The sequence below is a fragment of the Schistocerca americana genome, chromosome 5 (assembly GCF_021461395.2).
Source record: "Schistocerca americana isolate TAMUIC-IGC-003095 chromosome 5, iqSchAmer2.1, whole genome shotgun sequence".
Lineage (NCBI taxonomy): Eukaryota > Metazoa > Arthropoda > Insecta > Orthoptera > Acrididae > Schistocerca > Schistocerca americana.
Window position 1 is genome coordinate 294,803,178 of NC_060123.1, and position 26,304 is coordinate 294,829,481.

Here is a 26,304-nt window from a genome sequence, read left to right on the forward strand (position 1 = left end):
GTGTGCAAGACTTCGGTCTTGCTCATAGTAAGAAGGAAATTATACCACTGGTTAACGGCTGAAGAGATCTGGCAGCATTTTCAACACGATCCCACGTACGTGAAATTGTACAGAGACGCAATTAGAAAAAAAAGACTATTGAAAAAATACAGGAATGTGAAGGAGGCAACATACACTTTTTTTTTTAATATACAGCACATTTCAGCTGTTAAGGTGCAGTGTGACACAACACCAAGAGAATATTGTATAGGCATTCAAATATTCATTTAAATGTTAGTAATTTGGTGAGATGAATGAAGAACACGGAAACTTAATCATGAAAAAAAATTACATTTCGCAAGTGTACATAGCCTTTGAATGTATAAATGTGGAGGTGGTGTTTCAGCAGAAATAGTTGACGAAGCAGAGTAATGCAAAACAAAGTGGCCAAATCATTTACAAGATGTAACTTAGGAACACTTGTCTTAAAAACCAAAACAATGTTGTAATTTTTTTACTTCTGAAGAATGGAAACACACAAGACGTAAGCTGCAGACTTACGGGTTTCCTGTTGGTAATGTTAAAGATACTCACCAAATTGTCCTTAACTTCATAGAATAACACTGAATTTTAATCAGGCAAAGGAACAAGCAGGCCTTAAATACCGTTTGCAAGTTGTGAACGAAACTGTAGAACGGAACAGTTATTATCAATTTTCATTTCATTCATTATGCGTAGATTTTGATAAAGTTTTTGAATCTCTTTCAACGAAATCCATGTTAACAACCCTTGAAGTAAATCATTGATTCAGTCTGTTAGTGTACCTACCAAAGAGGACTAAATAGAGAGGATGTTGAACATGTATTAACATGGGCAGCACGAATGATGACATTTTTGTTCAAGGAGACGGCGTTACGGAAATAGTGAAAAATCTAAACTGGCAGGCACTTGTAAAGTAGATAACAACAATCTCGCGAAAACCTATTGAACCAAGTTACAAGAGAGCACAAAGAACCATTGAAGCAGACATTCTTTCCGAAGTTCGTACGCGAATAGATACCTGGTACTGTGTGATGTACCCTCTGCCATGCACTTCAGACTGTATGGTTTAGACGTAGAATGTATTCTAGAACGCAGCAGCTTATATTAACCATCATTGCGTTAATGAATAATGAGGGTTTGAAAGAAGTCCTACAGCAAGTTTTCAGTTCCTCTAACCGGAAAGCTAAGAAGAAACGCCTGTTAATTGAACTGGTGTGAACCGACTTCGTTCTGCTGGGCGGTAGATGGGCTTAGTAAACTTTTTACTGAATTCCTAGAAATAAGAAAAGACCGAGGAGACTTCAAAATGGAAGGTGGATAAAAGAGAGCACAAAATGGAAGGTGGACAGATGACAGCACTTTGAGTGCCATCCCATAATATTAAGTTGTCTTCAGTGTTGGAAAGAATACCATTTCCGTAATATTTCTAGCAGAACATCTTAGCGAGGAGTTCCTTGCTCGTAATATTACGAGCGTGGCTGTTCTTACTAAGACGCGCCATTAATACTAGGGACACGGCATTATTTCCAAAACTGAAGACAAAGTACTATTACGGGAATGGGACGACGACGACAACAGCTCCTGATGTCTGGTGGTGGTGGTGGTGGTGTAATATTTAATGATCAAGTGTTTCTAAAAGGAAGGGAAATAGGTCTACACCTCCAAATGAGGTGTAATGACTTACAGGATTTGCTTTTCTCCGTTATTTTGTTACTAAATGTAGATAAAATCCAACAAGGGTGCAAAGCGATTATCCGTGGTAAAGCCGATGAAGCCTTGCAGACAGCAATCCGTCTTCCTCGATTGGCGTTCGTAAGAGGCAGAATTCTCTAGCCTCTGTATATATGAAAGCAGAGAAGTTAAGTTTTTCATATTATTGTGTTATTCGTAGGAATATAAAAATCACTTTTTCATACTTGGATATTCAATTGTTTGTTTCCCCTAAAATAATAAACTGCTTGTTCATAGAACATGTTTCGAATTGTACTTCATTAACAATTATTTTTATCCGTCTACTCTACTCCATCGCACTGGTTTATTCGGTTTGTAACTTTAAATGGAAAGTATTTCTTCTGTCTCTCTCTCCTTGCCCTTCTTCTTTTCTCTCTTTTTTTCAGGCTTAACCTGCCTACGTGATAAAATGACAGTGCAGTGCCTTCCGTGTAACTTCTTAATTATCCTGTGGCACGATAATCCTGATATTTCTCTTTTTCGTTACACTTTCTTAGAGTCCTTAATTTTTCTTCTCCAAATAAATGTACATAAATTTCTTTTCCCCATTAAGGCGGCAAAGCACATTTTCTTGTGACAGCATCACTTATTGACCTGTCAGCTTCATAGCTCGAGTTTCACAAGCAACACTGTTTAGTAATTTTTTAAATAATGTATTTCACCCTCACGCCACACAAATTAATAAAAATTAAAGGCGGCTACAGTGTTTCCCTAAGGCAATATGCCTAGTCTGCGTGAGAATTTATTAACTTCTACTGATTTTTTTTGTCTTTGCATGTGGTGGTTTAAAAAAATTTCTGCTTTGTGTTAAGTTTCCGTTCCATTACTTTCATCATAGATTGGAGCAGACTGAATTATAGGTACTTCAGATACCTATTGAACTATAGATACCCTCTAGTTTTTTGTCACTAATGCCAACACGCAAATTCAAGTACTTGTTTGGGTCTTTTGATGTTCGGTTCCAAGAACTGGTAAAAAAGATGATCAGTTTATATTTCTACTCTACACCAAATAAGCGTTAACCAATGAGTGTCCTATAGAGGAACAGTTGCAGAGTTGACACTGCTACTTTTTCAATTTGATGACGTTTCAATTAATGGTCCTGTAATGTCTTCGAAGCATAAGTATTTTAGTGAACTCCATTTGGATATTTATGTGACAGCACTCCACCAGTACATTAGGATTTTGCGCCAGGATTAATGCTACCGATTTCTCGAAGTTAAATTACACCAATTTCGTTTTGTTGATTAATTTAATTTTGAGCTTTTGAAAAGTTTCTTGTTTGTAGGCTGACCCACGCATGATATGCGTTTTCCTTTTTTAAATGGCTGAAGGAGTCCCGGTTTGAGTTATTCAGTTTTCCATGTTACTGGTTCAGTTGCAAGATAGTCTTCGGGCATGTTTACTTTGTTAATTTAGTTTTTTCTGCCAGTGATATTTGTATCATCCAGATAATCTGAAGTTCCATATGGTGTATTGACAAGAATGGATTTTGTGATCATTTTTCAGTTCAATCCGCAGGAGTCTGATCTTTGAATACGAATATCATTTTTGAGCTTTTGAAACGGAAGAATCTCATTATATGATGCTGTCGCTCAACACCCAATGTGGAGTAATAGTCACTTTTTAGTTAAACCATTTTACTTCTGGTCAGTGGCGATTGTAATAGTACATTAATTTGTTCCATACGCCTTGTTGATTTAAACTGTTAATTTATAACTGCGTATCATAGCAAAAGGAACTAGTCTGAAAAGTTTACTGTGGCCCTTGTCTTCGATCTCAGGCTTACCTTGAAAGTATGACATGTGCGTAACCAGGCTAGCATAATGATACAATTGCTAGAAGTTTCGTCCAAATTGTATTTATCCCTCAGCATTGCCAATATTGTCCCATCTGTGTCATTATCCAGCTTGAATGATTCTAATCAGTTCTTTCAAATAGATTTATTAAGTTTCTTTAATTTACAATCAGCAATCGGAGTTACTTCCAATTTACCATTGATTCTAATTGTCCATTTCAATTTATTTAGGTTCCATTAAATGCGTACATTACCTTGTTGTGGGTTTAATAAAAATAATCCTGCTCGTGTTCCAGTTCATTACCTTCGCAGTGCGCTGAGCTGCTTCGTAAACAGTATTTCAAATATACTAGTATTATACAATATTCAGGAAAGCCTAGTTCGCACTACCTCAATATGCATATTGTGCATCCAAAGTTCTATCGACGAATAAAATTTCGATTTTCAGTTTCCTGCAATACTTCGTAAATAAGCCATTCATTACTTATACGGTTTCGTTTCATTTTTAGAGTTCCGTGTCGTAGTCGGTAAAAATGGAACCGTAGATTCATTTTGTTGTCTGTCTGCTCATCCGACTGTTAACACATTGCCGTCCGCACGTCTCGTACAAATTTATTCGCTTGGTGCCGGCAGCGGATTATTTGGCTTGTCGCCGGCCGCTTGTCACCGTTCCGTTGTGACAATCTTCAAACACATGCACTTTTGCACGCTTTATTTTTCCGGAAATCCTCTATTTCGCCATACCGTTCCACAAACTCGGATTTCCTTTTCAAGTAACTTCTCTGCAAATTCTACACTGTTACAATAATTATCCATGCAGAGGTGATGTCATTTCCATCAGGTGTCAATAGTTCCATCATTGTTTTTGCTAAAGGCTGTCCAGCGCCGGAATATATCTTTAATGAAGAAATGTATCCCGTACTCGAATCAGAAAGCATCCGAATGAGTATGCCGTATTTCGTAATTTTCGATGGATTGTAAACTTTAAAATTTAACCGTCGACGCCGCGGTATCATTCCTTCGTCAGTTGAGATGTTTTGACTTAGATTAAACGTTTCTTTAAATTTATTGGAAAAATAATTTATCATGAATTGCACTTTGACAAGCAGGTCGGCATTATCCGGTTTATTGTTGCTGTCGGAAAAATGTAAAAATGATAATATTTGAAACTTCCTGGCAGATTAAAACTATGTGCCGGACCGAGAGACTCGAACTCGGGACCTTTGCCACACTTCGCTGCAGAGTGAAAATCTCATTGTGGATGATAATATTTGTCTGAATCGTTGTGGGACATCGTTTCGCGAGATACCGGTGTGTCTATCAACGGATTCGTTGACCAATAATAATCGATCTTTGCTTTTTTTACAGTTCCCATAAGGATAACAAGCCCAAACCATTTTCTAAGTTCGGGTCCCGTAACGTCGACAAATTTGTAATTTTTTAAAATCCAGTTTCCTTCTATTGCAATTTTGGTTGTAGTACTTGTTGGTTTCGTTGCTAATATATTCAATTAGATCGTTCCCTATATATAATTGTACGATATTCTCGACGCTCTGCGTATCTTTGGGAAATATGTTTGGATCGGGGGATCCTTCAAATTTATTATTGGTCCTCTGTAAATCAAAGCCTGACCACTGTGCACTGTATTCTTCGATTGATTCAGCCAAATCAGTTGGCAACCGTAGCGTTCGCCGAATTCTTCTCGGACGTATTTCACTATCTTCCTACTATTCTGCTTCACTTTCATTTCTTTTTATATCCAATGTCTTCTTCCCAAATGGCCAAGTCGTCCAGAACGCCAGACACGACATTCGCGCATTCTTCGTAAAGAATCCTATTGTCTCTTTCATCCGCCATGATGAAAGGGCACAAGTACTTATAAAAACAAAACACCTGTTGACGTGTGTAACTTATTGTTACCTAAACAAAACACCAACAGAATGCAAAAGATACTAACGTGCTGTCGCCGGCTACTGCGCGATACTATGCTCACGACGCTACCCTGGTGTCGCCGGCCACTGAGCGATACTGTGCAGACGACACCACTGTGGTGTTGCCGGCCGTTGACGGCTCTTTCGCGCACGGCACCACTATGGTGTCGCCGGACGGCGTAGTTCAAGATCCCTTTTTCTGAGGACCTGGTAGACGTGTCACATACTAAGGTATGCGGCCCCTTGGCTGTGTAAAAACTGTAAGCTAAGTTAATGCAATCAAAAGATACGGCAGTTTTCTGTTACTCACGCCCGCAGCTCGTGGTCTAGTGGCAAGTGTTGCCGCATCTGGATTACGAGGTCCCGGGTTCGATTCCCGACCGGGTCGGGGATTTTCTCCGCTCGGGGTCTGGGTGTTGGTGTTGTCCGCATAATTTCATCATCATTCGTGAAAGTGGCAAGTCTGGACTGTGTAAAGATTGGAACGTTGTACGGGCACTTATAACAGCGCAGTTAAACTCCCCACAAACCAAATATCATCTGTTACTCGCAAACTCTCATGAAAACCCATATACATCCTATTGGCCTACAATCACGAAATTCGGCAAGAAGCAGGCTTTCAAAAGACAAGTAAAGGGGAAAACCCGAAAATTGTTAATTTGTAATTGATTACATAAACACATTTTTGCCACCATTAACTTAAATTGGATTCGTAATCCGTCAAAAATTTCAGGAACTACTCAAGCGATTTTGATCTGATTTTCAGTAATATGTAGTGTGATTCACGAGGAAGGTTTGTGTGTATAATTACAAATATTTCGTTCTAATCGGCTGACCTGTGATGAAGTGAAGCACCCTGCCACTATAAAAGCGATGCTTTTGCCATCTGGTTGTGTGATAGGCGTTAAGCCCCCCCCCCTGTTACCACGCCCCGCCAGCGCTAGCATCGCAGGTCCTTCATGAACTGCTGATTCTACATATCAAGATCGCCTGACAATCTACATATAGTATTTGTAAAGTTTCAGAGTACAGTAATATTGGTAACTGATGCAAAATTGCACTCCCCTTGTTTGAAATGAGGTTCCGATATCCCATAAAATATCCGTTGAAGCTTTCCACAGAACAATTAGACATTTGCTTAACGTCAATAGCCCAATTGTCGGTTTCTCTGTTATGTTCTCTGGAGATTTCGTTCAGTCTTACCAGTAAACGAAACAGGGACGAGAACAAACGAAATCAACGCATCTGCAGATGCCATTTGGCATAGCATGTTAATATATAAAGTTAACAAAGTAAACGAAAAATTACAGCAGCGAATGCGAAATTACACACAGTTTAAACTTGAAAACTCCAAAGTCTTGGAATTCCCGGGACGAATACCTTGCCAGCATAATTCTGTTTGTAAGGAATTCTCTGTGCGCCGAGGCGTACTCGCACTTGTCTGTGGACTTCATTTTAATTATAAAATTTGTACGTAGCGTCTAATGCAAGAGGCACGACTGTAACTTTGTCGTCAGTTCAATAACTAATTTAAATTATTTTTCGTTGCTAATGTCTCATGTTGAATAAATTGCTAAAATATTCTTTCTTGGTGAATAAATCCGTCAGACTCACACGCGCTTGTTTCTTATCGTCATAGGTGACTTGAAAAGCAGCAAAACGATGTTTCAGTTGGTACAGCTAAATGTTGAAATGTTGCTGCGATTTATAATGCCGTAAAAGCTGGTAGGTTTGTGTGGTGGCGATGTTGTCCTGCGGATCCTATATTTTTTCTTTGAGTAGGTCAAAGTGGGACAACTGTTGCATCAGTTGTCGCTATTCCACGGGTATTTGATGCTACAGTTCCATAAACCGTTGTGGTATTGTTGTTGTTTCTCTTCTGCTGAACTCCATCATCGCGGAACGTGTTTAAACATACTGCAAACCGCCCTAAACATTCTGCAAACCGCCCTAGTTTTTGATGATCCTCGTTACCATATATTGGCGTATGATGATAAACTGATAGTGCGTAGCAAACTGATTTATGCTAGAATATGCAAATAACGGTGTAAGTAAAGCATAGTTCAGTTAATTTGCAATTAATGCTAACATGCTCATACATTAACATTACAGAACATAAAACAGTCGTCCGCAATACAGAGGATGATTCCAAGAATTTCTATAGCATTGTACGTTAATCTTTGACATTCTGTAGCATTAGAATATAAATTCGACAGTGTTCCAGTGAAGCTAAATCATGCATACGCTCACTGAGCAAATTAAGCTATTTCAGAAAGCTTGATTAGGGTTGTGTGTCAATACAACGCGGTTTACACGTCTTTCGTCTGTTCAGCTAGGCCTATGTTATGATAAGTTGAACTAGGGTGCCCATTTGATTTTTCGTAAAAAAAGGGACGTTTTATAAAGTTTAGAAAAAACCTTGGACAATTAAGGGAAAGAAAAAAATTGTTTCGACAAAATTTAATGAAAATAGACGTTTAGTTTTGCATCATGCACTCAGATGATCCGAATGACTTCACATTATTCTGCTACACTTTCGCCTTACTTTTTTGCGTGTTATCAAGACTTGTATTTTTTTTTTGACATTTTGTCATAAAATAAAGCACATGATAAAGTATGTTTTGCCAATAAACAAGGCCTTAAACTTTTATTCTGTTTCTTTCATCTGACCTCAAAGAGTTCGTCAATGAGAACACACATACACGGAACAGTTCCTGCACTGCTGGTGCTAAAGGAAACTCACTTTTATATTGCTGTTAAAATTACACTTTCGTTTCGTCTTAATGAAACAGTGATTGTATACCGCATTCACTGTATCGTCTTCAGACTGCATAGCACAACGGAAACGAGAATCGTACTATCTCAACCAATCGAAAATAGATATTATCAACAGCGAAAAACATTTACAGCTTATAATCAAAGATATAGAGCAAGGTGTACAAGTGGTGCTGCTTAGCATATATGCTTGTGCAGTAAATTGCTAGCGTAAAATACTTCAGTCAAGGGGTATCACAAGAAAAAGGGGCGTATGAGCGTCCCAAAACTTCCAGGACAGCGGGACATTTTTGGGGGGCGAAACAACTGGACTGAACAGGGAAAAACGGGACGAATAAATACCTTGTATTGAGCTGATAGGTGCTCAGAGCAATGGTATCGTAACTAGTATGGCATCACAATTCCGAGTGGTAGGGCACCCTTAATCAGCTGCAGCTGTTACAAGATGTGAGGTGACAGCAAATACTTTCAACAGAATTGCGCCCATAGAATTTTCTTTGCAGTCTGCACGAGTATGAAAAGACTGAATCTTGATAATATTACGAGGACCGTGAAATAGAAACATTGGAATAGTCGTTTTCAACTTGTAATTGATGTAATACAGTGAAGTTGATGGTAAGAGTTTGAAGTTGCTGATTTGTAGATAATGACGAAAGAAAAACATATATTAATAATGCACATTTGGGAGAATGCTGCACATGCGGCAGTGTGACAACGATAGTTTTACAAGCGCGCGTGCCAGTGGCTGTCGCCCGAAGGTAAGTACGTCGCATGTCGAGTGGTTGAGGGTGAGAGACCTTGTAGCGAGTGAGGATGACGTCAGTAGTCGATGGCGCCGGAAACTTGACACTGCCTCCTGTCCCTCAACGATCGCCAAAGCAGACCGCGTAGAGGAAAGCAACCAATTAGAAAATGATTCCTGTTTCTTTCCAAAATCTCGTAATTTCTTTTGGATAAACAATCTAAGCGTGTAATTCTTACCTACTCTCTCTTTAAAGTTACAGTGCAATCACGTAGTTTCACAATTCATTATCAGAAGCTAACCCGTGTCTTCATGTACAAATGTCATAAAACATTATCCACAGTTCAATAATGCATTACTAAATTTAACCGTAGTCATCCGCGAAGGGGACAAAGAGAGCCACTTGCTGCACTTTCAAGGAATCTTGAGTACAGAGTTCATATTCGTAACAGAATTTTCACGCATTTCTAGAAGTGATTTCCCATGATTCTACCAAATCTCTAAGTAAGCCAATTTTAGCATTACATTCGCTTAGTTCTTGTGGCATGATAGGTCTCGAAACTAAGCATCTAATTTTGGTGTACTGGTATATCAAAAATAGCAATTTTAGAGGGTAGCACATACTATGTACCTACATTATAATTTGACATTGGTGCCTACATCAGTATATTTTATGATCTGAAGGTGGCAGTAGTTAAAACCGGTAATAGTGAAGTGTAAAAGTTTGTGTGGTCAAGGCAGACCTGTAAAATAAATTGCCACAGTATGATTGCAGACGCATTTTCAGATTTTGTCTTCAGTTGATAAATTTAAAAGGGATGCCACTATCACACTGAAGGCAAATTTATGTCCCTAATTCTCCAATTCAGTTTGTGTTTCATTACACCTGCCTCACAGCAAGAAATTTCTTTTGACATAACATACCACAATGATTATCACAATTAAGAGGGCCAGTCAAGCCTTACATATTCTCGGCACTGTAAAAACCGTGTCAAGTATTTCCCTTCTGTATTTGTCTTTTGCTATTCTCTGCTGTTTTCATATGGCCTCTCATTATCATACAAAATGAACTTGGAGTGTAAAGCCATTGGACCTTCATCGAAGAAAAGCTAGTAGATATACTTTTTTTTTTAAATACTGAAACCCTATCACCACCTGGGTTCTTTGTCATCAAAACTCCATTTTCTGTCTCGGAATTTATCACCCTTACCATTGATTACTCACATATCATCAAGTGAGAAATTATTGAATGTTCTCACTATAAATAAGACTTTCATTCTGAATCAGTCTACTTTATTATTCATTAGTAGTAAATGTGTTCATAATGTTTGGTAACACATAACTACTGGCAGTGGCTGCAGATAAATAGACGTATTACTTTCAGTTTTTTACTATTCACTTTTTAAGTGTACAGTCTTGAGTTACTGTTCAGAGAAACAAGAACAGTTATCACAGTATGCTACAGTCTGTTCACTGTAATCACATAATCAAGAAATTCCTGTAAATTGTGGTTTTGTTTGTTTCAAATAAACGTCCTTTATTTGTGGTACCTTGACAGAAAACAATGGCAACAGAAATTAATGCTGACAAAAAATTATCCAAAAATTTTCTAGGTGATTTTAATACGTATTATACATAAAATCTGCTATTTTCCTCTCTTCCACATTAACACACCGGTTTCCCAAACATATTACTTACTTTATTGGTACAGACATTCTGTGGTATTTTATAACTCTTTTTATCTTTTTCTTTGTTTCTCCCCCTATTTTCATCAGATAATTTGTACATAATATGGTACTGCAATTGATTTCGGAGTTTCCTTGGGTTCTGTAATAATTCACTCCCTACAATGTTTTATCCCTCTGGTTGTCACCACCCCAGTTCTCCAACCACTCTTTGATGCTGCAGCTATTTCTTATCCTTGTGTACATCTGAACAGAAATCTTTCTCAATTTTATGCATACTTCTCTGGGCAGTACAGCAGCAAGTTTTATTTGATTCATTTATTTATTTTTTCACCAATTACACAGTAACTATACATTTCACATAGTGTCTTCTATTTCAGCCGATGCCTCAGGTTGAAGTCCCGGCCTGACCATCCATATCTAGATTTGTCATTGTTTTCTGATATCAGGTATTGCAAATGCCAGAGTAATTCCTTAAAAAGACATATCTGACGTCCTTCTTCATCCTTTGTACTCTGAACCTCTGCATTATCAGCTTTCTTCATTTTTTTCTAACTTTTCCTTTCCTCCGTCTCAAGGCCGAGCAAAAGTTTACAAAAGTTTAGACAATATTCATATTCTATATCAGAAGAAAAGATTTCATATGATGTCCTTCATACAATTCCAGCCTGCTGCCATCTCAATATACTGTTGGTCACTACCCATTCTTCTGTCTTCATTAGGTGTTGCTCTCCCCAAGGACAAGAGAGTGACCAATGTTACTATGCTCTAATGGTGAGTATTTACTGATAAATAATAAAAATTATTGAAATAATGCAGTGTTAGCTCATTTCATATCTCGTACCAAAAACACTAAACTTGGGATAACTTCAGCTGCATCCTCTGTGAATTCCACACTAGTCTTCACTGATTTCACTATACTTTAGGTTTAATTGCTGTACTCTCACATAAGACACAATTAATCAATTTTTCAAGATGTTGACTCTTAACAGTAGAACAATTTGGCACTTTCTACTTTTGGTGATGGCATTTACAGATTTAGCATTAATTCCTGATTGTATACATTTTCATTCCAAGCTTATGATTGAGTTATCAGAAGAGGAAAAAAAGTTTGTGTACAAAGAATGTCATTGTTTTAGATGTATCACCTAACTAACGACTTGCCCTGACTTTGCACAGGTAGCACTAAGTATATATGGCAAGATATTCAATGATATACAAAAATGTTCCTCATGAATTGGTCTGTATTAGTGAAAAATTCCTACAGTCATTTCTGAGATAAGCATTAACATTCGGACAGAAAAATGTAGTGAGGGACATCAATTTATAATGTATGTGGTTTATTGATGCATCTTCGAGCAAAGAAGTGTCACGGTTATTTATAATGTGCCTTGCAGCTGTTCCTGTTTGACTTGTCATTGCCTTTGTAAATGATACTTCAGCTGTTGTCCCAGATACAGCTCTGCCCTGTATACAGAACTGCATGTGGAGGGAGCCCTGTACTCCTTTATATGAATGAAAGATTGAATAGATGAATGAATCGCTGTGCTAGTATCTGAATAAGTATTCACACTTTGGAGGGTGCAGGATTGAATAACAACAATATTATGAAAAGGGTAGATTGCCACTCACCGTTTAGTGGAGACACCGAGTTGCAGACAGGCACAACAGAAAGACTGCTATACATTTAAGCTCTTGGCCAAAGGCATTTTTCTGAGTACTCACTCGCATACACATTCACATACACATTCACAACTCGCATCCATATGACCAATTTCTTGGGCCACAGTGGTCAGAGCAAGCGGTCATGTGTTTGTGTGTGTGTTTTCTAGTTCACAAAAATGCCTTTTAGCCAAAAGCTTAAATATATAGTAGTCTTTTCATTGTGACTGTTAGTGACTCAGTGTCTCCTCTGTTCGGGCAGTAGCAATCTATCCTTTTCATAAGATCGTTGACTAAAAGTACTTTGGTCTGAATCTTTCGAAACCATTATTTGTTTATTGTAGGGTCTTATTTGAAAACTAGAATGTACTGTCACTGCATCTGGTGTCGGTATGCAGTCATACTTGTAGGGTGAGACAGCTCGTAGTTACATAGTAAACAGTCATTGCAATTTATGTAATTTCATGCATTCAGCAAGGTTATACCAAGTGGAAAACAGGCAGAGATGTGAGCCTGAAGAGTACAAACACTACATCTGCTGGCACCTTCACCCTGCTGCTTCTGTCCTGAGCATCCGAATCTGCAAACTGCTGCTACCTAACCCACTGCCGAAGCTGCATCTGCTGACAGTGGTGCCGGATGTCACTGTCATGATACGTGTCCTCTCTGCCAGGTGGCCATTCCGCAGGCAGAGCACCACTGGTTCTGTGAGGTGAGCTGTGAGACGACCACTGTGAATGAACGGAACAAGGTGTCACTTGCGTAACATGTGCCTGTTACTTCAGATTAGTTGTCTGTTTAATAGCATTGTTATTTGTGGAATTTATTGAGAGATTCATAAGTACAGAAGGGGAAAATCCAAGAAGACTACAAGATTTCAACGAATTGATGATGATAATTAATTCTAAGAGTTAAAAGAAATTTCATATTATGTATACTGCCAGATTAATCATTCCTGAAGGAAAATGACATACATTGTTATATTTGAGGCTTTTTTGCCCTCTGTCTTCAGACCATTTTGAACCAATTTTTTTAGCTACCCTGCCTGGGAATCCTTACATTTTCAATACTTTTTCCCAAAAGGCTTTTCTGTTGTTTATATCTTATGTTTTTATTCTGTTTGTTTCTAAATCCCTCTTCATTTAGTTGAACTAACTTGTTGTGGACTTCTTACCCACAAATATTTGAAAATCTTATTAGTTAATCCACTGTCTTGTGTTTTATTATTTTTTATTTTGCGAAACATAGGTTAATGGTTGCTGCTGGTTGTCAGTAAAATTTCTGTTCATTCTCAGAGGGCTCTTATGTATACCACTGCTGGTAAAGTCAGATATTTCTTTCTAACTCCCATTCTACCTACACTACTGAAGGGTAATTAATGTTTAGTACTTCTGACAGAACAATTACTGCATTTACAGTTGAAATGATAAACAGTTAAAGATATTGTTAAAGACCAGTATGTTTCATTGGTGTATGTGTGGTATATATACAGAGCAATTCAAAAGTAACACTTCATTGCTGTAGTGTATTGATCCAAATAAGAGTAAAATGTTAAATAACGTTTTGTCCGAAACTGCTTTATTTCCAATTTGTGATACGTAATGTCATTTATGGTAGGCATTACATCATGGGCCAGTACAGGCTTTTGGCGTGTTGTATTTGTATTCATATTGACTGATGTTGATGATGCCTCTGCTCATTTCAGTCTGGAGGCAAGAGAGTATCTCAAAGTTGCTTATCCCGATAAGTGGACTGGTTGTGCAGGAACAGTTGCTTGGCCCACCAGATCTCCAGATCTTTATCCTGGATATCTACCTTTTGGGCCATCTCATGGGGTTTGTGTATAGCGTGTTGTAATTGAGAATGTAGCACAACTACAGCAGCTAATTGAAAATAGCTGTACAACTGTGCAGAATGAGAACAGAGCCTGCAACATTCAGAGAGCAATAAGATGTCAAGCACGTCACTGTTTTCATCAAGCACGTCACTGTTTTCATCTACTTGGACATCATTTTGAACGTGTCCTGGGGTAAATTTACATTATGTAGTTCAGTTGAATTTCAGATCCCTTCATGATGTTGCTTTCTAAAAAGAATTAAGTTTGTGTTGCACTTGTGATCCCTACTCTACTGCATAACTGTGAAATAAAGCAATTTTAGACAAAAATTTGTTTTACGTTATTTCTCTCATGGTTGATTTGTAACTATTCGTTATGACTTAATGACTTGTGGGAGGGAAGGCATCCATTAAATTGGGTGAATTTTCTTCTGTGTGAGATGTGTTCACTGTCAGTTTGGTAATGTGTAAGGCATAAGCCCAAGCAAAGACTGCTTTGTTATTTGTCTTATCCAACACGCATTGTCAACAGAAAACCAGTTTCTTGATTTTTGTTGCAAACAAAATGTTGTTGAAGGAGTAACTTTACATAAACAAGTGATAAAGTACCAAATTAGTGTGGTGATATAATTAATTTCCAGCAAAACACAGAGAATAATTAGCAGCAACCAAAAAAACTTTGTTGTATAAAATTCCATACTGTACTTTTTTGACTGTAGCTCCATACAGTCACTTTAGGTGATTGCTATTGGGAATATTATTTGTCCTTGTATTTTGCTGTCACTTGAAAAATGAATCCTGGATATCAGCAATCTTTGTATGAATGTACTCTGTAGTTGCTTAAAATTATTTAGATGCATAATGATTCCCACTGACATCGGGAATTGCATGAAATACCTAACCACCTTTGTGTAAGGTGATTCAATCTACACAATACATAAACAAAATTAAAAATATCTTACAAAACATCAAACAAAATCCATCTGAAGACTCTCGACAATAGGGAAAGTGATACCTGTCACCCAGAGTAAAATAATGGAATAACTTATTTATGAGAAAAAGGTAACAGATGTTAATGGAACAAACCACATACGTATTAAGTTATATGTAAATTGAAGGTGGAGGGGGGGGGGGGGGGGAGAAAGGAAAGGGAAGGGATAAATGATGTCAGTTGCATTAGGACATGATGCGGAATCAGCAGCTATAAGTGAAAATGTGTACTGGCCCAGGATTCAAACTGGAGATCTCCCGCTTACTAGACAGTGCCTGAAACAATAGGCATCGTGCATTCATATAAGGATTAAGTCTTCTTATGTTTGTTGCGCAGTTGATCATTACTCTGGCAAAAATAAATTGCAACAATGAGAATCACAAAGGCCCAAAGCACAGCAACAAAGTTTCGAGAGAGAAAAAAGTTTGTGAAAATTAAATTCATAAACAAACTACAATGTCATTGGCGTGAATTATTTTTAACCAAGTCTCAAAATCCTCTACTTCCTATGAAAAAGTTGTACACCCACTTTATGCTAAAATACTAATTGATATTTAAAAATTATATTTACTACTAATGCTAATTCACAAAATTTCCTTACATAGTCTAGTGACAATGGTGTTTAAAAACAGTTTGTAGTTAATGTGAAACTAAATCAGAACTTAAACAACAAATCATTATTTTTCATTAAGCACATTCTGTGGCTTGAGGTTCAGAAAAAACTGCCGATACACACCCAATTATGAAATATTAGTACTGTCTACAGCAAATTATGTCTTGGACTCTAGATAACAATTGAGCAGTGCAGAGCAACAAAACTATACTTTGGGCTTTGGCACTGTATGGAAATGAATATCTGAGAAATTGGAGAGAGAGCTTTACATGAATGTTCATATACACAGTGTGGGAGCACAGATAGAGATAAAGCTGGTTCATCAGAAGATCGGCAGACGTCATGAGCCTCCATACACGCTAGAATATCAAAATCAATGACAGTATGGTTTACGCCCTTATCGTTCTCTGCACTTCAATTAAATATGACTTAGTACTTCCTAATTTGAATGTGTAGTTAACCAGTGCAAGCATTACGTGACTGTTTTACATATTCAGGTATTTGGTAAGAAGCCAATAATTTTCTGTTCATTTAGTTTACTGTGTGGGTACCTAATCCACACACATTGTGATTAGTGAAGTTATTGATTTTCTGTTTACTTGGTAATATTATGTAGTTAACTAATGTACAAACATTTTGATTATTTCCTCGTAAATATTTCTGCCTGCTGCCATAAGTTTGATGGGTTACGTTTTTAGGTATCAAATTGAAAATTTTTAGGTATTTAAATTGAAATAGTTTCTGTTACTCTAAATGTCGGAGGAGATCCCATACACGATAAGGGCTTTCTGTGTTGTATTCTTTCCAGCTATGTTTATGGCTTGAGTCACTGATGCATTATGCTGTATAGCACTTTGTGTTTGAGACTGAAGGTAATCTGAAAGTGGTTGTAATTTCAACAATGTAAGAAAAAGGTAGATTGCTATGTACTGTAAAGGTGACATGGTAAGTGGCAGACAGGTACAAATAAGACACACATTAGCTTTCTGCTACAGCCTTAGTCACAAAAAGAAGAGGACACACACACACACACACACACACACACACACACACACACACACACACACACACACACACAACCAAGCACACTTCATGCACACGTGACTACCGTATCCATATCTGGCGGACTGTCTCTTGGAATGGTAGTAGCAATCTGGAGGGGACTTTGCTTTTTTGTGTGTATCCTAGCAAATGACTGCTAAATGATTGGGAATGCTTTTGAGTTACTGTTTCCAGTAGCAGACAAACAGAGCTTCTGACTTCAAACTTTTCAGTCTTTATTGTCACTCGGAGAAGGGATTTTTAAATTAATGGGCACCTCATACAAGCAAGATAAACTCTTATGTAACTTTGTTTCAACAAAGTTGTGGACCATCTACTCTTCATCATGAATGGTGTAAGACCCATGTCAGTTACCCTCATGGATAAGTGTTTAATATGTATGGTAAAACCTCATTAACAAGTTTGTGTTATCACTTCTGTACCAGCACCAAATTTGCCATCACTAACTTTGATTTAATGAAGTTTAATAATGTGACGGCCAATTATGCTGTTGTAATAAATCAATCACACTCTGTGTCACCCTACCCTCTGTCCAAGTAATTTCCTCCAAGATATTTTATATAAAAAAGTGTATTTTTTAAGGTAAAGAAAAATAGAAAAAGGCATTCCAAATATACTAGGAGAAATTCAGATTACAGCTGCTGTATATCAGACTGTGACCTTCAGTAGCCTATTTAATAAAAATTCCCACTTTATCTGCTGCTTTTTATGTTTTTGGTTTGCTGTGATAATGTCCGTTATATGCTTTGCATTTGTTGAATGTTCATTTCAAAACTTACGATTTCCCTCCATATGTCTAATTACAGGAAATACTTTTCATAATCTGGAAACCATGTGTTGCATTATTCTTTTAGTGCTCATTTCTTTATCAGTCTTGTCAGTTCTTACCAGTTTCAATTATAAGGTTTGTTTCTTAGAAACCTTTGTATTTTGATTATTAAAAGAAAATAGGACTGATGACCTCCAGGTTTGATGTTTTTCAACCTCCCCAAAAATTAATTAATTCATTCATGATCAAGCAAAATCCATAAATCCCATTTAAGAAAATAAAATGTTATCACCACATGTGTGGTATCCATTTAATGTGAAATAACACTTGAAAGAATAATCAACATGTCATTAAAGTATACTGTGTAATATTTGGTGATGAAATTTGATGTTACAGTGGATTACGGCCATTTCTAGATGCAGTGCCTGCCACTGATTCAGATCACATTCCCTCTCAGGCACCATCCCAGAGTACCACTACTGCCTCTGGGAGTGTATCTGGACTGCCTGCACCACCTCCTGTTAGAGATGATGGGTCTCTTGACTATGATGGTAAGTAGGCGTTTGCATCATATGCTAAGCATTAATTTTCTCTTGCTTCCAATTATGCCTTTATAGTTTATTGATACACACTTCATTTGTTTTTCAGCTCTGTATGAAGATGAAGAAGAATCAGACAGTAAGTTAAATTTAATGTCCTTGTGTACAAAGTTTGCATTTTGAAACTGTAGGTTCATGTACTTTTGAAAGAAAATGATATCTATATTTCTTATTACTGGCCAAAGAAAAGTAAATATTCCAGTGTGATTAAATTAATTATCATATTTTCACTATTTATTAACCACAATATGTGTATTGTAACATCAGGCAACTAATTTCCAACGTACTGAGTGGGATAGTTATTCATCTGTAACTAAAGAGTGAAGGAAATGAAATGGCAAATATGTTTGTCTGTTTCACTACTTGCTTCATTGCCATATTTTGCATTCTTCTCCTTACTGTTACATTCCAGTCCATCAAATGTTACCACTCACTCGTTTTCAGTTTGGCACCTTTTGATGTGGTTTTAGATTCCTCAGTTTTGTCTCAGATTTTACTTTTACAAACCCATTATGTCATAATTTTACAGTCTCTAATAAATTCAAGTCTCCACTGACTTAATCTCAATTATGTTCTCATGTGCTATTAATATGAACCAGCTAATTATAGTTTTCTTTGTGTTTTACCTGAAAATCATGAATGCAATGCACTGAGCACAACATGCTCAATTTCAATGGCTGCTTAACAATCTGTTCCACATGAGTACCTCCCTTCGTCTGCCTTGCTCTGAATTGCATAGATAGATATCATCCTAACAACACATTCTGTGCTCTCTCTGTCCTCCTGCCCTCAATATCCACCAGCCCCTGTTCACAGCCCATGTTCACAACCACCACCTACTGCCATACATGTCCCTATGCCTCCCAATTTAGTCATTCTGCACCTACACTCACCTTTCTCCAGCCTTCTTCTTCCTCTTTCATGTTTCCACCTTGGAATTGCCTCCAGCACTTCATTGTGTGCTGGACTCAACTCCCTCTGCCCACACTATAGTGAGCTAACTGGTATCTATATCTAGCTTGGTAAATTGGTTCAAAGGACACATGATTTTCAAACCACCTATGGGTTGATGTCAACTTTACCTTATTTTATGGAATAGATAAATGTGTGTTCTTATATATACTCTTGCCAAAACGGTACTGGTGTACCACATTGGAAGTAAACATAGTTCCATAATCTGTCAGACTGAATGATCTTCCTGTGCAGTAGCCAACAACAGCATTTTGGAAATGAGTGAGTGTAGTCTGAAAAGCCCTAATTGAAAAAAAAATCCAAAACACCATACAGTTTCACTTACATTTATTTTTATTACCTGAAAACTACTGTCTTATGAATGTGGATGAGTGTATAGAGTGACCCACAAGCCTATCTATCCTCTCTGAACTTTCAGGAACACATTAGCAGACAAAACAGATTGTGGGAAAAACAACATTGTAGTGGAATTGAATCAGAGTGTCATAACCTCAGTTTTTACCAATGCATTGATGGTGGTTCACAAAGTCTGGGTCAATTAAATTTAACTATGTCATTTGTGCATCTCCTTTTATGTTTCCTTCTAAATAAATATGAATTCCATTTTCATTTCCGCTTTCCATTGCACTCCTTTTTCGTTGGAGAACACTATTGCACTAAAACATTATAATCACAATGTTTGATCTCAACTTGTGTTCTTAAGGCTTTTGCACTGGAGATTAATTCATGCTGTACTGACAGCTCACCCTGATAGAGCCCTTGAGAAGAATATAAACTTTATTACAACACATATTTGAAAAGTAAGGGCCATTCAGTTTTGTTATTTTTTTGATAAAGGTTTTTATTGGCAGTTTTACTTTCAAACAAGGCTGCTACTTTTCCACACAATTTACTTACCTTTGAAGCATTTTTGCAACTTTTACTAGTTGAAAACTGTGGACTGAGGTTCCTCATCATTTTGAATCTGTTGTTCCCCAAGCCATTGTTTTACGTGCAAGAAGAGGTCATACTCATACACTGCGTGGTCACAACAGTGTGGTCAGTTGTAAAAAACTTCCCAATGCTGAATTTTCCCTTCAGCAAGAGCAGTGATGTGCTGATGTCCATTTTTTTGGAGGAAGACTGTTTCGGATGACCTGCATCTAGTGTGTGCATAGCACATCTCAGTTTGATGAGGATTTTCCAGTATATCTATGTTGGAATAGCACCCCACATTTCATGTATTCAGTCTAAAGAGTCCTTTTCAACGTACAAAGTGATAGCCATAATTTTCTACTTGAGCAAGTAGCTCGCTTGAATTCTTTCGGTTTTGGGAAAATTGAATTGGGGGGGGGGGGGGGGGGGGAAGGTGCAGATGGGGAGGGGAAAAATAGAAGAGAGGGGTGTGGACCATGAAGAAGGGAAAAGGTAAGGTGAGGCATTGGGAAACAGGATTATGAGACCCTAAGATATGCTGAATATTTCAGAGAAACTTGTGCTGGAAAGGAGTATTTAAATGATATGGTATGGCATCATGCTATGCCAACTTATTTATGGGCCATCTGGAGGAATCCTGCTCATCCAGTCAGTACCTGAAACCTCTTATCTAGTTTAGATTTCGTTGAAAACATTTCCACGATATGCATTCATAGCAAGGACAACCGTTCCTCTTTCCTCCATAACCACAATACATACTCCCTAATCCATTTCACTTTGTGCTTCTCAGCTCAACGAGCCACCTTCATAGATGTCAGTCTCCACTTCTCAGATGTCTGCATAAATATGTCTGTTCATATCAGGTGCCCCAACCACCAACAGTACCTCCACTTTGAAAGCTGTCAGCAATTCCATGTAAACAGGTTTCTTCCTTACAGCGTCATCAACATGTGGATGCCACATTTGCAGTGAAAAGCTGCAAGGAAAAGCAGGAGTTCTTGAAATGTGCCGATAACATTACCGGGACCTTATTGATAATATCCTATACAGCTCATCCATCACCTCTCTGACCTGTTAACCAGCTGCTGACAACGCTCCACTGATCGTTGTCACCCTGGTCTTTGTTCTGTTCCCTTGATAATTTTTTCTCTGGCTGTCTCCACAATGCTTCATGTATGTACTCTTGCTTACCCTTCTTAGTGTGGCTCAGTTTATTTTTTGGAAATTTCAATCTTCAGTTTTTCTTCATGCAGATATTGAACCGATACTGCTGTGCAGTCTCTCTCATGTGTATAGCTTTTTCAGTCTTCATTGGATCACACTTAGTTACCTTTCATTTGTTTTGGAACATCTTCCTGTAAAAATTGGTGTGGTATTCTTCACTGTACTTCATGTCACTTCCACATCTCTTTCATTTGCAGTTTCTATATTCAATTATTGAAAACATTTATTCAGTTTCAGCATACCTTAATTACAACATTTCCCATCAGTTGATCGAATATTAAATGCCAACGAATGTTTTGTAGCTTCAGTCTGTCAGCTCACTCAGAAAATGGCCAAAATGTATACAGCCAAAATATCAACTGAAGAAATGGAGTTTCTGTCGTTGTGCACCAAAATCTAATGCAACTGTCAGTGCAACAAAAATTGGCAAATGTGCTTAATTTAAGTGGTTGAGCTGGTGGCGTTGAATTCAGCCCATATTTTCCAGGATGTCTATCAGTGTTTAGTTTACAAATTTCTCATATCACCTCACGGTGTGAGTGAACTGCCATGTTGACTTGATTGCATAAAAGCATGCACTCTATAAAATTTATGATACAGAAAAAAGGTTTGGTAAGCTGTCTCTCTTTGAGGTATTAATGCAATTAAAAATGTTTATTTGTCTTACTCATTCTCAGTATCAGATGCCTTACTGCACGACCATAGCTCAGTGGATGCACTTCCAAATGTTATGCCTGCAAGAGAGATATTATGCATACATCAGCACCAAAAGATGACTGTTCTATATTGAGAGACATACGCCACACCCATTTTTGTAAGAGAAACTGGTTGTGAAGTAGGAAAAGCATGTAGGTTGTAAAATATGATGAGAGTTTTGGGAAAGTTATGCAATTTCTTGTTTTCCCATAAACTTTTTGCCATGTACTGTCATTGTATGTTACTTCAGTTTTCTGTATACACCAATCTATCATCTGACACCACTTAGTGAAGGATGCACAATCTACCTGCTTGGGAATATGATTTACAAAAACATACAGATGTAGAGAACACTATTAGGAACTGGAAACAGTGCTTTTGATAATTTCTTTCAGGGTGAAAAGACAGAGGAAACACGTAGCCTACATAGATTTGGAGTTCCTTTAATTATTACCCTGTCTCAGTAAACATATCTTATAAGGGGAATCAGGTTAAATTTGCATGAATTGACTTTGGACCATCAGTTATTGTCCAGACTATAAACTACTGCGAAACAATTCCTATTTTTTAAAGAAAATTACAAATGTAGTTCTTTACAGACTTGTTAACTGCAGTGTAAATAAATGAATGTAGCTGGAGTTGATTATAACAGAGGAGCTAGGCAACACAAGGGCTACTTTAAAAATAAAATATTTTATTCATTAGAACAACTCTGCTGTTGTGGCATTAGTTATCTCAGCAACTCTAGCAGACAGACTGAGAATCGACCTCGCAATTCACAAATAATTGGTCGGACTGTTAATTCCACAATGTCTACCAACACAGTTCTCTACAGAATCTTTTTAAGTTCCTCTATGGTCTCACATGTGGAAAAAGTTCTAAGTCACATTATGAACTGGAATCCTGAAAAGTCACTTCCGCTGTTGGCCACTTGCCACCAAGAAATCAAAATTGTGCAAACTTTACAAACTTGTGTCCTGAAGGCAGAGTAACTCACCTTTCGACTTGGAGCTACTCTCCAGTCTGAATACCAAAGTCTTGTTTATATGCATTACCCTCACTTTAACTTGCTTCCTTTTTGTTGACACTGTTGTCTCTTCCTTAGCATCCTAGTGATGTGCTTTACTTTACAATTTGATTTAGCTTTTGGATCAATTGATCAGCATCAATATGATGAGTGTCACATCAGATTGCACTTAAATGTGGATCAGTATGATATGAAACACTATGTATTGTAAATGAATAGATCCTCACAAAATATTATCTGAACATGAATATTCTATTATTAACTTAAGACAAAAAAAAATCTGGATTTTTTTTATATGAAGTAAATATGATAGAATAATTTCCACATCAGTCACCCCTGGTCAGAGTTCCATCTGTGCATCAGTGAAGGAGCATTAGTGCCAGCTGGCCAAGCCCCACAGACCAGCCCAGCTTTGATCCCCATGTACCTACTTCAGTGTTAAGTAACTTTGTCCACTTTGAGTGGCACAACAGAGAACATTTTATGAAATAGCAGCACTTTCAGCTTTCCTAACAGCAAATACCTTGATCCTATATATCCAGTACACTCAAAGACATCCTGTCCTTCAGTATTTCAAAATGAAATACCACCTAAGTTTTCTAAGCCAGATTGTGAGCTTAGAGCTTAAAATTTGTTCTCTATTCTGTGCTCCTCTCCAGAATTCTGTATCACATTTAACACTCACACTCAGGAGTTCTCTTGTAATCTTTTGTGTGAGTTGGAACATGCTGTCCATACTGTAAATACAGGTCCATTCAAATCAAAATGCATGTTCATACTGTAAACTCGCATTATCTCCTTTGGAAATGATGCTTTATGCCATCCCACCAGAAGTAGTTTCTTTCTGTGAAGGAATAATGCAAGGCACTTTCCGTGGATTCTTCCAAACAGCTTCATCAGTGGATCAGGAATGCATCAGTGGAGGTAAAGAAGAATAATAAGAATCGAAAAAGATAAATTCATTATTTTTGTGTTGCATGTCAATTATACTTTTCTTTACGTGCTAAACAAGAATGTGTTGTAAATATTTTATTGATACGATGTGTCTTTGCTTCTTTTCTTCAGTTGGGTCAATGGAGAATCATGGGTCTGTTGTTGCACATCTGCTATCCCAAGTGAAGATTGGTATGGACCTTACCAAAGTTGCTTTACCCACATTTATCCTTGAGAGGCGATCCCTGCTGGAGATGTATGCTGATTATTTTGCTCATCCTGATGTGTTTGTAAGGTGAGATGGTTTCTATATTGTAACAGGAAGATTTCTTTTTGGGAGGCACATAAGATTGCAGCACATAATGCACATTGTAGTTCTTAGGGTAGGTTTACACTGCAGCCCAGCTGCGGGGACATCGCTGCTTGCTGCTGCTTTTGTTCCCCACTGGCAACCTTTATCCTGTCAATGTTTATAGTGCTATTTGAGTGGATTACTGCAGTGTGTGAAGCAGAAACTATGTTCTGTGGAATGTCTGATGGCGGTAATAGTGGATCATTCATGACAAAAATGTGATTATTGAAAACGAGAAAGAAGAGGTGGTATGGATGCATCCTTTGAATATAGCTTGTCCACACTGCAGATACTTTCAACAGCTCAGAAATTATCTAGGACCATTACAAATGTTAATAGAATAAAAACTCCTTCAGTTGTCAGCAGGGACATAGATATTGAGGAGGTCCAACCTGCTTCCATTTTGTGTTTATTTAAAGTCGCTCATGTTAAAATATGGCAGTTATTAATTATAAGGGATATGAGGTTAAATTACTGTCATGGGTGTTAGATTGCAAAGTTTGGCAGCAGTGAGATGTGCCACAGTGTCTATTAGGTTGCAATGCCAAGTTGAGCTTTGGCGCTCTACTTATTGGAACATTTCATGGTGACCATCTTTCTATTTTGACTGCTGCCAACTCTAGTGATCTAACAGCGGTAGCATTATAGTAGTGGGGCAAACTCATTTAACGTGTATCAACTGAAAAATAAATAGTACAACGAGTGTGTTTCAACATGAACTACTCTGTGATATGCTTCCAAAAAACCCTGTTAATGTCTTGTTTAATTAATACCAGAGCCACGGATTCTGCATGATGTGTGCCTAAATCAACATCATTGTGTAGCATACAGGTAACATTGTCTGCTTTCTTTGCACCTCTCTCTCCACTGAGGTCCAAGCTTAACGCAACACCAATGAATATCAACTTCTGTTGATATCTGTAGAGTGGAGCTACGGCATCTGAGATAACTAAGAAAAAAAGGTTTAGTCATGATAGTGATTACCAAAAGGTAGAACACTTCTAATACTTCAATGATGTAACAACAGTATACCCACAGGCACCTACAAGGGGAGGCAGTAGGGGACACTTGTGCTCCCCCTCCCCTCCTCCTCCCCAGAAACTGGGGTACAGAGTTTTTATTCATATATTGAGTGGATAACGATCAGTTGTCTGTGATATAATGTGTTTTTTATGCCACATATTTTGTTTAGCTCATGTGACATGACTTGTCTTGAAACAGTCCAACTCACTTATATAAAAAATGGGAATTGTAAAGTGGTGGCTGCGTCCTAGGGTCATTGTCCAATCACCAAGCATGTATTTGTTTACAAATAAAAGTAGAGTCTGTGGAACTCCTAAAACATTTCTTCACACTGATAGCAAGAGCAGAATTGTAGAACTTAGCATGACAGATGTGTTGGTTGGCCAGTTCATCAGAGGTGATATTTCACAGTAAGTTCTTTTTATTTGTATTTTGGAGGAGTGCAGTTTTACTAAATAATTGTATTAATTTAATCATGCTAACCTTACATGACAATAAATGTAACTTTCATGTGATCCATTCGGTACTGAGGTTGTGGGATTACGACTTAAATAAACCATAAATAGTCTGTTTATAGGGCCTTTTAAATGGATTAAAAATAAGTTTGATGCTCCAGAAGACCCATTGGGGAACAACACTTCAAGAGTGGAAATGTGACTTTATATGTACTGTAATGTATAGAATAATGTTTGTAATCAAATGGAAAATGTTTCATTACTCAATTATAGGGATGAAATTACTATGCCCATATGGCCTGCTGTATGGGGGAAGGGGGAAGCCAGAGAGTAGCCATACTATAGTTTGGCATACCAAAATAAATAATTTTTCTTTTGATTTATATTTCATTCCGGTACTGGCTATAAAGGACAGCCGACCCTTCCCAGACATGCCACAGCTACAAATTATGCTTTAAAATATGCAATTTTGATAGCATTCCACATTGTGTT

The 26,304-nt window shown here is 37.6% G+C and overlaps 1 protein-coding gene across 4 annotated transcripts in view; it reads left to right on the forward strand.

Moving 5' to 3' along the window:
• Positions 1–26,304, forward strand: part of LOC124616179 (oxysterol-binding protein-related protein 9) — a 504,981-nt gene that overhangs the window by 408,372 nt on the left and 70,305 nt on the right. For all 4 annotated transcript variants that reach the window (XM_047144465.1, XM_047144467.1, XM_047144466.1 and 1 more), the window contains 3 exons: positions 18,013–18,167; positions 18,265–18,294; positions 24,115–24,277. In XM_047144465.1, the coding sequence (XP_047000421.1) occupies positions 18,013–18,167; positions 18,265–18,294; positions 24,115–24,277 (348 nt within the window). The remainder of the gene's footprint in view (positions 1–18,012; positions 18,168–18,264; positions 18,295–24,114; positions 24,278–26,304) is intronic.